The sequence below is a fragment of the Malurus melanocephalus genome, unplaced genomic scaffold (genome assembly GCF_030028575.1).
Source record: "Malurus melanocephalus ecotype Western Australia unplaced genomic scaffold, MMel_1.1 scaffold_46, whole genome shotgun sequence".
NCBI classification, from domain to species: Eukaryota; Metazoa; Chordata; class Aves; order Passeriformes; family Maluridae; genus Malurus; species Malurus melanocephalus.
This window is the reverse complement of record NW_026623278.1, coordinates 1891294-1903868: the sequence shown is the minus strand read 5'-3', so window position 1 is coordinate 1903868 and position 12575 is coordinate 1891294. Positions and strand designations below refer to the sequence as shown.

The 12575-nt window shown below is 35.2% G+C and overlaps 1 protein-coding gene across 1 annotated transcript in view; it reads left to right on the top strand.

The window, feature by feature from the left end:
• PRKDC (protein kinase, DNA-activated, catalytic subunit) overlaps positions 1-12575 on the top strand; it is an 81652-nt gene that overhangs the window by 31432 nt on the left and 37645 nt on the right. The window contains exons 37-51 of the mRNA XM_057365022.1: positions 688-873; positions 1789-1893; positions 2853-3020; positions 3308-3435; positions 4440-4647; positions 5748-5926; positions 6974-7142; positions 7644-7709; positions 8166-8238; positions 8452-8600; positions 9742-9879; positions 10080-10199; positions 11081-11224; positions 11448-11599; positions 12165-12296. Coding sequence (XP_057221005.1) covers positions 688-873; positions 1789-1893; positions 2853-3020; positions 3308-3435; positions 4440-4647; positions 5748-5926; positions 6974-7142; positions 7644-7709; positions 8166-8238; positions 8452-8600; positions 9742-9879; positions 10080-10199; positions 11081-11224; positions 11448-11599; positions 12165-12296 — 2117 coding nt within the window. The remainder of the gene's footprint in view (positions 1-687; positions 874-1788; positions 1894-2852; positions 3021-3307; positions 3436-4439; positions 4648-5747; positions 5927-6973; positions 7143-7643; positions 7710-8165; positions 8239-8451; positions 8601-9741; positions 9880-10079; positions 10200-11080; positions 11225-11447; positions 11600-12164; positions 12297-12575) is intronic.

Genomic DNA, 12575 nt, shown 5'->3' with positions numbered 1-12575 from the left:
TTTTGCTTTGGCTTAAAAAGATGCTCCAGCAAAGTGGAATCATCTTTTTAAAATAACAATCTCTTTTAATCCAAAATGKTATGCTTAAAGGTGTTTCCACATTTAAAACACTTAAAGCATAATTTCTGCTGGTAACAAAAATTATTTAATTAGATTGCAGAGGTCTGTATATGTTTTAAAAGGCTGTTTCCTGTGATTATTTTCTAATGTTTTCTGTGCAGAGCATGCTGCAATACATCAATCCTTTTAAATGTATCTGATAGATGACAGTGACTATTTGTTTTTGAAGAAAAGAGATTTCAAGCATACTTAGTTTATACCTGCTATGCAAAGGTTATTTTTCCTTTCAAAATGGATGTAAGCGAGTAAGTTAGCATGTGTGCTGTTTCTCAACTTCACACTAACTAAAACTATGAAGTATTGATCTTTATTCTGGAGTATTATTTATTTCTCCATATGCACACAAAAGGTATATGAAGGAATTGCTGCATTGTACTCAGATTGAAATTGCAGTAAATTGGACAGAAGTTATTTTTTTGAGAAGGRTGTGCTTTTAATTTCCTGCAGAGACCCTTCTCCTGCATCCTTTTGAGATGCTTCTTTTTTATGACTGCCCATACCACTGAAGTGATCCTTTCATCTTTTCATTTGGGATGCAAGAATCTTACCTGTTGTTTTTCCTTCCAGGTTGGTAGCATTTTGAATGGCATGTTAGATCAGAGTTTTAGGGACCGTGCTGTGCGCAAGCAGCAGGGAGCAAAACTGGTGACAGCCATACTGAGAAACTGGGAGAAACTGGACAGCTGGTGGGCCAAAGGTGCATCTGCTGAGAGCAAAATGGCAGTCTTGACCCTGCTGGCCAAAGTTCTGCAGGTATGCACTGCTTTATAAAATCCAGGTAACCTTTCTAGTTCTGTAGGAATTGTGGCATGTTTTCAAGAAATGCTGTGTAAGTCAAATGTTTGATGTTTGAGGAAGAAAAGGAAAACTTGGACATTATTAGAATCYGGGTGTTTTTATTAACAAAATACAAAAAAAAAAAATGGGACAGGCAGAAATTACTAGATATTGCTCTTCTTCCCCCTACCACCTTTTTTTTTTTTTAATCTCATGTTTTAGCTGCCTCTTTTCCTTTAGGGGAATTGGTACAAGTACAGACAGTGAACTTTGAGCAGCCTCTGATAACATTTTTTGTCATGTTGGCATCCAGAAAGTCACAGGGGAAGAGTTCTATCCCTATTAACAGACTGCAGAATTATCTTTGTTTTGTAGACTTTTAATTTCTGTGAGATTGGGATTTTGGTCTTTTTTGGTTTATTTTTTTTTGAAACTATAGTTATCTATTTATACTAGTGGGACTTTTTCAGGAACWTGTGAAAGTAGCTGAACACAAATGTATTCAAAGATCTACTATTGAGAACTTTTATTTTTTTATAATTAAGTACTTTGAATTGTTTTGAAGGCATGTGTTAGGACACAAAATGTGAACTGTATTGCTATGTTAGCTGACATTGAATTGATCAGTAGGAAATTTGAGAGGCTTTGAGAGGGAGCTTAATATTTTTTTGTACTGAAAAGTATTCAGCATTATGATTTTGTTTMTGCTCTGTAAGAATTTTTAGAGTTCTTCTTTTAAAACCAAAATCACTATATGCTTTCTGTTAATGCAGTATATTTTTGGAAATGAACAATTCTATAGCTTAAGGGTTTTTGGTTTTTTGTTAACACAAATCTCATTGATTAGTTAAAAAACCCAAACCTAATTTTTTATTTCTTCTGTCTTTCCAGATAGACTCTTCAGTTTCTTTCAATACCAATCATGAAGCATTTTCAGCTGTTTTTAATACCTATACCAGTCTACTTATTGATCAGAATTTAGGTTTAAATCTTAAGGTAAATTGCTCACTTCAACAGTTTCCCTACCCTCTCCAGATTAGAATGTTATGTTGTTCATGTAATTCCCTGTTGTTCGGCTTAATTTTTGTCATAAACTTCTGGATTTTTTTTCTTCTGTTCAGCATCCTGAAGCTTGTAAATAAGACTTTTTGTTCTTCAGACAGAAGGCACTATCACAGATAGTGCTTTGGTTTAAGATGCTCTCTTTTTTTCTCTTGCTAGAAGATGAATGTAACTTTTAGGAAAAAAACGAAACCACTGGCAGTTGTCTTGAACTCCCAAATGTTCATTTGAGAAATGACAGCTAATCAGGCTTTTAGCTGGCAGCTSCTGCAGGTCAAATTATGAACATTTGTCATGACTTTAATTTCCATGTCTGCAAGTATGAGACCAGYACTAATGGAGTAGCTGCTATATGCAACTTGGTCAGGAGAGGGAGATAAAGTACTGCAGACTGAAAGTGGGAGTTATAAAAGATGCTGGAGCATAAAGGTTGGACTAGAATAATAAAAATCTTTGTACTTAGGAAAGTTTTACATAGTTGCTTCTTGGCCAGCCTACCTTTAATTAGAAAAAGTTTTGTACTTTCCTATGCATTCAAAATAAARTTTGGGGTCTTCTTTAGCTGCAAGGTGATGCATTAAATCAGTGACTTGTGTGAGAATTAATGCTTTCTTAAAAGAGCAATGAGATATTATTCATAATCATGTCAACCATAAGGTATTAATTAGCATTTAACTCTCAATGAGCAGTGACCAAAGCTGTTTTCTGAACCAGCAGCTGGAAAGATGAGCAGCTACATAACATTTTTATTAGTACACTTAAGCCGTTGAATCAGTAAAAACAGCCACTGCTGCTGTTTCGTGGTCCTATTCAGTTGGTTTCATCGTTAGGGAATAACTTATTTTTTTGAGTAAAACTGTATCTCTTTTATGTTTGTTTTTTTCTTTCTTCAGGGCCAAGCAGTAATAATTCTCCCATTCTTCAGTAATTTGACAGGAGAAAAGCTTAATGAGCTTAAGAATGCTCTTGATCAACTTGTAGCTTTCAATTTTCCTATGAGGTCTGATGAGTTTCCCAAAGGAACCCTGAAGCACAACAACTATGTAGACTGCACTAAGAAGGTCAGTATTTTTAACAAATGTGTAATTGGAAGCCAAAGTGAACTRTGTCTAGAAACAGTGTTTCACAGGATCTGGAATTAAAGAGAGAGATTCTCAGTTCCCAAGAGGAGAGCTGCTTCCCTGTTTCTGGGTTATGTCTTTATCCAGAAATTTAATCCACAGAAGCACATTAAATAAGCRCATGTTTCTGTGCATCTGCTTCTGATCAATAATAAAAAATAATTACACCATTAGATTAAAGTGATTTGATCCAATGTGGCTCTTCATGTTACATGTTGCTTCTTCAGTTTTTAGATGCATTAGAATTGTCTCAGAGTCCAATGTTGTTGCAACTGATGACAGAAATCCTCTGTAGGGACCACAGACATTTCATGGAGGACTTATTTCAAGCCAGCTTCAAAAGAATTTCCAGAAGGTGGGTTTAGTTCATTGGATTTTGTGCTTGTTCTSATTGAATTTTTGCTGAAGGAAATTCAGCTTCTTGTGTTTTCTTGTCCTTATCATAGTGATGATTTACACTATAAAGTTTCACATAATAGTTTTAATTCAGGTTTTGCGTTTGCCTTCACATTTTCAAGGTATTTSCAAAGCATGAACAATTGACACCAGTTTCCAGATTACACTTCCAGTGCCTGTGCAAATCTGGAAAGCCTTCTGCAAACAAGCTTGTTCTGAGAGAATCCAGTTGACAATAGTACTTGTTATATATTTGCTATGCCKGTATAACCATATGATCACTTGAGTTGATAGTACTTAAATTGACAGTGAATTAATTTGTTCAACCTTTTTTAAAATACAAGAGTGCACTTATTGAATTGAATATTTCCAGGGTGGTAAATTGTAAACTCAAATATTCTTTCTCCACAGAAGAAGTATTCAGTATTCTCTTCCAAAACCAACATTCCAGTTCCTGATGGGTTGTTGAGTAGTGACTGTTGTGGAGCATGTGATTTCCTGGCCAAAGTCATTTACTTTATGCCCAAATCCCATTTTTGAAATTTTAACTTYAATAAAATTATTCAGAACACCAGCTCATCTAGTGATACTTGTAGGAATCTAGGAATACTTTGTAGCCACAGCTTTTTTTCCTTTKGTTTGCTTACATCCTTCACATGTACCAGATTTTTTTTTTAGACTGTTGAGTAAAAAGGAACTGAGAAAGTTAATGTTTGCTTTAGGATTAAATTATTAAAGATACACAAGTTTACCATCTGCTGCAGTCTAAGAAGCTGAGGTGGGTTTGTTTGAGAGCTGCACAATACATGGTGATTCAACCTGATCTTGTATGTCTTGTAGGATAACCCTATAGGTTATGGGGAGTATGAATGCAGACAGTAAAAAATGTAAATGCCCTAAGAATTTGAGACATAATGAAATCTGGTAAAATAATTTTTATCTTGACATTTCCATCTCGTTTAGAAGCACCACTGACAAGCAAGTGATGCTGTTGGACACTGTTCATAAAATGTTCCGAAGTGAAGAACTTCTTTCAAACGCTGCTCGCCAAGCATTTGTGGATCGGTCCCTCCTCACTCTCTTGTGGCACTGCAGCTTGGATGCACTGAGAGAATTCTATGGCAAGATTATAGTAGAGGCTATGGATACACTTAATTCCAGGTTTACAAAGGTATGAATTATTTTTTTTAAGTATTGGGGAAGGTCTAAGGTGTTGGTACATATATTTTGCTCAACTTTAAATGAAACACTGATAAAAATTGTTTGCTTTCTAGTATTCTGTATCCTGGAAAGTTTGTGCCAATTACATAATATGATTATTGTTGATAAACTTTTCTTTATTCCTCACACACTGTTCCTTTGGAATTAATGTATGTTTGCATATCTACTGGGTATAGAAATTGAAGCTGGAATGTTACTTCTATTTATCTAAAGGCATCTAAAGTTCTGTCAAAAGCAAAAACCCTTTCTAACTTTGAAATAYAGATGCTGTATAAAATTGTAACCTATTATTACMTTGTAGTRAAGGTATTCAACCTCCATWAGGAAAGCTCTGGAATTRCATACATTACTTCTAGAGAAAGAARYACATCTGYAATCATTGCAAAGTTTCTTCAGCAAGGGATTAGGAGCACAGATCTTCCTTTCTCTGTTTACAGCCTGTCTTCCAATTTAAGAGTATGGCTGCATGCAATGATTTTGTTGCCAGCAGAGGTCTTTGCTCTTGCTATAGTTCTTCACTCCCATGGTTTTGCTGGTGCAGGTGTTCAAAAGCAAGACAAGCAAGATGCTGAAATGACCCAAGTTTAGTAATACATATTGAAACAATGTGCTGGAACTAAGATCTATGTGGAGTCACCCCCATCACATTTCTGTTCCTGTAAATATTAGCACCAAAATGAGGTACATAAAGAAACTCATGAGTGACACCAARCATGGTGACAGGTGTGTCTGTTTTGTTTACATGTGTTGTGAGTCTGAGCTGTCACTTGCTGCTCTTCCTATTTTCTTCCAATATCTTCATAATAATTTAGGCCAGCTATAGTTGAGAGAGCTCACTGCACCAACATGGGTCAGTACAGTTTTTAATAATTTTAATATCTGTATTATACAGGAACTCAGAATCTGTCAGTCATTTGTTATCATCAGCTMTTTTCTCAGTTTTGAAAGGTAGAAGTAAGCTGAAGGCTGTCTTAAGAGAAAGTAACTGTGAAACTGTTTAGGAAGGGTAGGATCCAGGAAATTTCTGAAATTTTGCTTATTTGTTTTCAGTCCCATGAATATACTTTTGATACACAAGTCACCAAGAAAATGGGTTATTACAAGCTGCTAGAAGTGATGTATGTGCGTCTTTCAAAAGAGGAAGTTTACTCCAAGGACTCTAAAATTAACCAAGCTTACCGTGGYTCCATGAGTGTGGAAGGAAATGAACTTACCAAGACACTGATAAAGTAAGACTGTTGTTTATTTTATTTAACTTTTTAATTAGGTTTTGGCCTAATTTTGCTGTTTTAAGTAGGCCATGTGAAGCAAAAGATGGATTTATTCAAGCGTAAATGTAATCTCTTAAATAGCATTTGATTTTAAATTAAATACACAATATTGAATTATCATTGATAGAATGATCTGTAGCATCATCTACAATCCTATGTCAGGATAACTTTTGCCTCCTGCTTTTGTATTTTTTTCATTTGGTAAATTTGCGCATGTATTTCACCTTTTCAGTATGATTCTCGGCCTTTATTTGTGTTTTCACAACTTCAGTTTCAGTATACTTACATTTCTATGTGGAGTATGGTTCTGTGTTGCAAAATCGGTATTTATATGATTGATGAGAAGATGGGATGGATTTTAATTTACATTTCATAATACAGCAGCACACCCAGTAGGTGTAGTTTGGCTTAATCATCACTGCAAAGGGGGACAAAAGAGAAATACTGGATGTGTATGTTAATCAGTATCGTTTCATTTGTTTAATATTTGGAGAAAAAAAGAAGATGGCTGAATTGCTGTTTGTTTGGTTTTGTTCAAATTTTATTTTCCAATACTATGTCGTATGAAGACCTCAAAAAATTTTTTCGCTATGATTTGCAGATCTATAAATGGCTTTGTGCCAAAGGGGCATAAAAATTGCATCTAAACGGGTTTTCTTCAGCTAATTCATAAATATCTTAGCGTGTGTGTCCATTCATAATTTCTTGGCAAAAAACCATGAAAGAAATTTATGTATGCATCAAAACATATATTCATCTTRACATTACCTGTCATCATATTCCTGACATTGAGGACTCCTTTGTAAATRCTTGGGGAAGTTTTCTTTGTCATTGCTGAATGGTTCCATTTTGGTTCCATTTACAGAATACTTGAACAAGTCTGAGGGGGTTTAATCTGATACTGTTCCCTTGAAATTCTGTTGATTTGCTGGTCTCTGATTGGAACCCTTCTTGTACTGCTTAATAAAAGACTCATGATGTTTTCTTGCCTGTTTGTATTTTAAGGTCATGCCACGATGCATTTACAGAAAACATGGCAGGAGAGAGTCAACTTTTGGAGAAGAGGAGACAGTACCACTGTGCAGCATATAATTGTGCTATTGCTGTCATCAGTTGTGTCTTCACTGAAAGTAAATTTTATCAAGGCTTTCTATTTTCAGAAAAATCAGAAAAGGTGAGAAGTGGCTGTTGCTGTTAAAAGGCTTCCAGTGCATGAGACACAAAGTGATTTTACCTTATTGCAATTAATCAAAGAATGAAACCTGAATGACATGCAATTATACTAACAAATTACYCAGTGAGGCAATAGAAGGAGTGGTAGCTGATGAAAGTTTTACCAGCTGYTTGGGAATGAGTGAAGTAGCGTTACTGTTTTCCTTCCACTCCCAATCAGTTTTCTAAAATTTAAGAAAAAAAAACCCTATTGTTTAAGTTCTCCAGTGCTTGGAATATACTTGAATAAGAAAGACCTTTTTGCAGAGCACAGTCTGTGCTGTGAGTTCTTGGGCAGAATTCTTTTTAGAGAACTGATTTAGATGAGAAAAAATGCCATACTTTCTATGTTGTACATTGATTTGTTGCATTTTTTTAAAGAAGAAATAAAATGCATTCAACGCAATTGTTATTGTGTGCGGCATTATAATTTTGCTATTTCCMAACATACTTTGGTTTGCAGAACTTGCTGATTTTTGAAAATTTGATAGACCTGAAGCGTCAGTATACGTTTCCTGTTGAAATTGAGGTGAGTGAAATGTCTGGCCTTTGGCTGTTTTAAGTTCAAAAAGGGTATAGCTTTAACAGTGTAGTTACTGAAGAGCAGGTCAGTTCTCACATATGGAGAAAGAGGGTTCTGTAGCAGATACAAAAAAAAATTGAGTATTCTTCTAATGATTTAAAATACATTTTTCAGAGAGAAATCCAGACCTGAAATTTAAAACTCACCTGCAATGCACRTAACTTTTAACATGCTTTTTAGTGTACCTACTTTGATAATGAATGGCTGTAGGAATAAGGAATTCAGGTTTTCTGTAGCATTAGTAATAATAATTTACAACATGAGACTGCCATTCATGTTAAATGGTTTTAATAATTTTTTTGTATCTCTGTAAATAAAAATGTGTAAATAATCTGTAAAAAAAGAGGTAATTACTTAATTTTTTAAAAATAGTTAATTACAACTTTATTTCTTGCTGTTTAGGTGCCTCTGGAAAGGAAGAAACGGTACATTGCTATTAGGAAGGAGGCCAGGGATGCAGGGAATAGCAGCCAGGGTATGAAAGTCATTTATGGTGTTGAAAAAAATGCTTTCTTACCTTTCATACACTGTGTTCTTCATTGGCTTCTACAGTAGCAGGAACGAATAAAAGCATTCTATGTGTTTCATGTAACAATCAATTCCCACCCACCCTCAAGTTATAGTAGCCAATGAAGGCTTGTTTCTTGTAATTACCTTGATYAATGGACTGTTCTTCTTTCCTGTCTAGATGAACCCAAGTATTTAGCTTCTTCATCATACMTGATGGATAGCAGTTTGAGTGAGGAAATGAGTCAGTTTGATTTTTCTACTGGAGTCCAAGGTTTTTCTTATAGCTCCCAAGATGTTACAGCTAGCAGCCCTCGTTTCAGGAGGAAGGTAATTTAGTGACTTGTGTGCTGTGAGGAAGAAAAGTTTTATGCTTTTGAGCAATTGCATACATTTATTGGGGTTGAGAAAGAGAAATTTCTCTTTATATTTATTCTACCTGTCTAACAATGGGTCCCTCCAGAAAATGAGGAAGAGAACTTGAGCTGGTTTTTGTCAGTCRCTTTTYTTTTTTWCCTTTTTCCACTGTCTACAGCTGGAGAAAAGCAATGCCCTACCTTGGGTTTTTAAAGCTGAGTGGTTTGAGTGAAGTCCAGCCTGAGCTGTAGAAAGACGGTTTGTGACTACACTCAGGCACCCTCTTCCCTCTTCTTTTGGCCTATGGCAGAACTGGTTATATCAATTACACAGAACAAATAATCAAATACTTTATTATTTTTGAGTTTCTGTGGTARCAACTTGTATTTAACTGTTGCTCTTGGGAGGTATTAAATCTTTCAAGACTTGAAGTTGTGKTCATTCTGCAATCAAAAGTTGTCTCACCAGCAGTAATGCTGACAGAATAGATACCTGCTATGGAACAAAGGCTTGTAAAAGTATCATAGGCATTGAAGACACAATCTGTCAAAAAAACTGTTAAGATAAACTGTTTCCATGTTTTGGAGCAAGGAGGTGTTTTAGCTGCAGGGAAATTAAGCAAGGTAGAAAGTATGCTTCGACTTTGCCTAGTAATGTTGTAATTTCTAATTAAACAATTTTCTTTTGTGATTTACTCTGTGTAGCAAAATAGCTGCTGCAGATGCTGGCCAATGTGAAACAATACATCCATAAAAATAGAGATTTACTTTGTGTTAATGTGTTCTTTGAGCTATGAAATTAAATAGTTTCCGTGAGGTTCRGTTAAACTCCTCCTGCTTTCAGCATTTGCCGCACCTGTCCTGGCAGGTAGTAAAGTCAGAGTAACATGAAGCTGGCAGCTGTTGGCACAAAAAATAAAGGATGTGCAGATCTGGTGCATGCATTTTGGAGGCGTCTGTTTGAACAACACATTTGATGTATTCCCCGTTGCACACACTGAGTGTGTAGTCAAATCTAAGCACAGATAAGATCAGAATGACTCATGGCATGATGGAGATTAAAAAAAAATATACAGTGTCATTATTAATCATAGTAATACTTCTTTTTTTTTAAGGAGCCCACAGAATACAAGGTTTTAAATGATGAGATGGAACTGGAAATGGAYGAATTCAACCAACATGAATGTATGGCTTCTATGACCACTCTGATTAAACATATGCAGAGGAACCAGATCACACCCAAAGTGGAGGAGGCCAGTATTAACTAARAAGTTGGCATTTTTCCATTAATGCTACCAAGAAAAGAGAGTCATGATTGAATCCCTTCATTAACTAATTTTCTTGGCTATATTATAGTGAAATCTGTGTGGTTGGAGCTTGGGGCTTTTTAACTTGGTAAGCCTGTTTGGTGCAAGAACTGATTTGATTTTTGCTCATCTSTTCTAAATTTCAGGGGACAGTTCCAGTAGATCTTCCTCTTTGGATGAAATTTCTTCATGGCAAATTAGGAAACCCATCAGTACCGCTAAATATTCGCCTCTTCATAGCAAAACTTATTGTTAATACTGAGGATGTGAGTAGTTTTTCTTCATAATGTCAACTGTGTAACTCTTGCAGGGTAAAATATTTCATAGYTGAGACCTTTGGGCTATGCAAATTGAGTAGTTTGTGGTGATTAAAGGGAGTGCATTTATGGCCCAAAATTCCAGGTGCAAGTATTTTGAATGTATTACTAATACTTTTTCTCCTATATGCTACTTTTATAAGTAGAGGGTATCCTCAATATGTGTCTTCTGGAAATCACAAGTAAACCATTGATACTAGGCAAGAGATGTGGCTGATTATACTTTCTAACCTCATAACAGCAAATACAATTTTTTATTAATGGTCACAGATTAGTTTTATAGAAACATTTTGAGCAAAATGGTGTTCTTTTTGCAGAAATATACTAAGTTAGCATAATATATCTTTGCTTGAGAAGAAATGCTTTCTAACTCTCATTCTTGGGTAAAACATTAGCAACTTATTTCATACAATGATTATAAACTATAATGGTTCTGTCTGAAATAGTCCAAATCCCAAAATGTGAATTTCAGAATTAATTCAAGAAACTTGATACCCATTTAATGCTAGTTTCTTASTAAAGCTGTCTGAAATGGAAGGGTRGATTTTTGGCRTATTCTTTCAAATCTTTTRCAGASAGATTGTCTATGTGAGAGCCATACTATTTGTGCCCTTGTGGAATAATTAACTTTCTGTGGTTAAAGATTTCTAAGCAGAAGTGAGAAATGTAGTTATGGATACTTTTAAAATTTTTATGATTGTTGCCTCGGAGGTTGGACAAAGTGCTAACGGGGTTGATTTAGCAGTGTTACCTGTAATGTTTATTGAACACTAGGTTGCTGAATAGTTGGGTAATTTGTACTTTRTCATTGATTGTCCTGTTTTCCATAGGTATTCCGGCCTTATGCAAAGCACTGGCTTGGTCCGTTGCTGCAGCTTGTTGTTTCTGGAAATAATGGAGGTGAAGGGATTCATTACATGGTAGTGGAAATAGTAGTTACAGTCCTTTCCTGGACAAGTGTAGCCACTCCCAAAGTAAGGAGATAGGAAATTCATTTTTYTTGTTATTGTGACTGTTTGGTGAAGAATGACTGTGTTTATTTTTATGCTCTTAAATAGTTTTGTACATCAGTCCACTTTTATATTTTTCAATTCTTTTACATATTAACTTCAAACATAACTTGTTTACTTATTTGCTTTCATAAAACACTATATGTCTGCTTGTAATCATGTTTATTTTTGATCCTGGTCTTTGTAGGGAAATGTTAAGGATGAGATTTTAGCTAACAGATTGCTTGAATTCTTGATGAAGAATGCCTTTCACCCAAAAAGAGCCGTGTTCAGACACAATCTGGAAATCATAAAGACAGTTACAGAGTGTTGGAAGAGCTGTCTCTCCATACCTTACAGGTAAACATTTGGACAATTGCTTTCTTTTATTAATATTTAAAAAATACAAGTGAAGAATATCAACAAGTGAAGAATATCAAATATGGGAAGGTAAATTCACCTGCAATRGTAAACTTTTTGTCCCTAGAGTGGGCAGTAGAACTTCAGAACCAAATTTTCCAAAGATTGTAAATTATTTTGAAAAACAACAAGGAGAGAGATGGGATAATATGTAAAGGATTATAACAGCAGCAACAAAAGCAGGAGTAATCTCTACAAAGATGTTTTAATTTGAAGTTTTGGATATTATCACTTAATATTGTGCCCTCTTAGAAAGGTTTCTGCTATCTRCCATGCTCCAGGACTTGTTATGCTTCTTTTTAATTGTTTTGGGGTGAGTTTTCTTGGAAAAAAAGGAAATGTTCATCTTCATTGAAGCTAAATGTTTACTACCTTCTGACAATTTCCATTTGGTGGGTTGTGTGTGTGCGTATATATCCCTGGATACAAAGACAGTGGGTGATTTACAGTGTGTCTGTTTTGAGGTTTTCATGTCCATCATGGCTTTTGTGTTTTTATCCMACAGTTTAATATTTGAAAAGTTTTCCAGTGGAGACCCTGATACAAAGGACAATTCAGTGGGAATTCAGCTGCTGGGAATYGTTCTTGCTAACAATTTGCCACCCTTTGACCCAAAGTGTGAAATAGATCGTGTCAGGTGAGAAATGCAGATTTTTGTGAATGATTTTGAAAAATCTTAAGCCGAAGAGAGCAAGTCTATTTGTCATTGTGAAGTATGGKAGCTTGTTTTTTGGACCCCTTTGTTCCATCATGCCTTTACTGTCATCTGTCAGATGTAATACTTTTCTRGCTAYAKATTGCAGACCACATTTATTGTGCAAAATATCTAGAAGGATCTAAGCTTTTTTTTTACTGTGGGCCCCAGGGTTGCAGTTTTATGGAAATTAGTATGAGTCAAAAATTGCACAAAGCATGG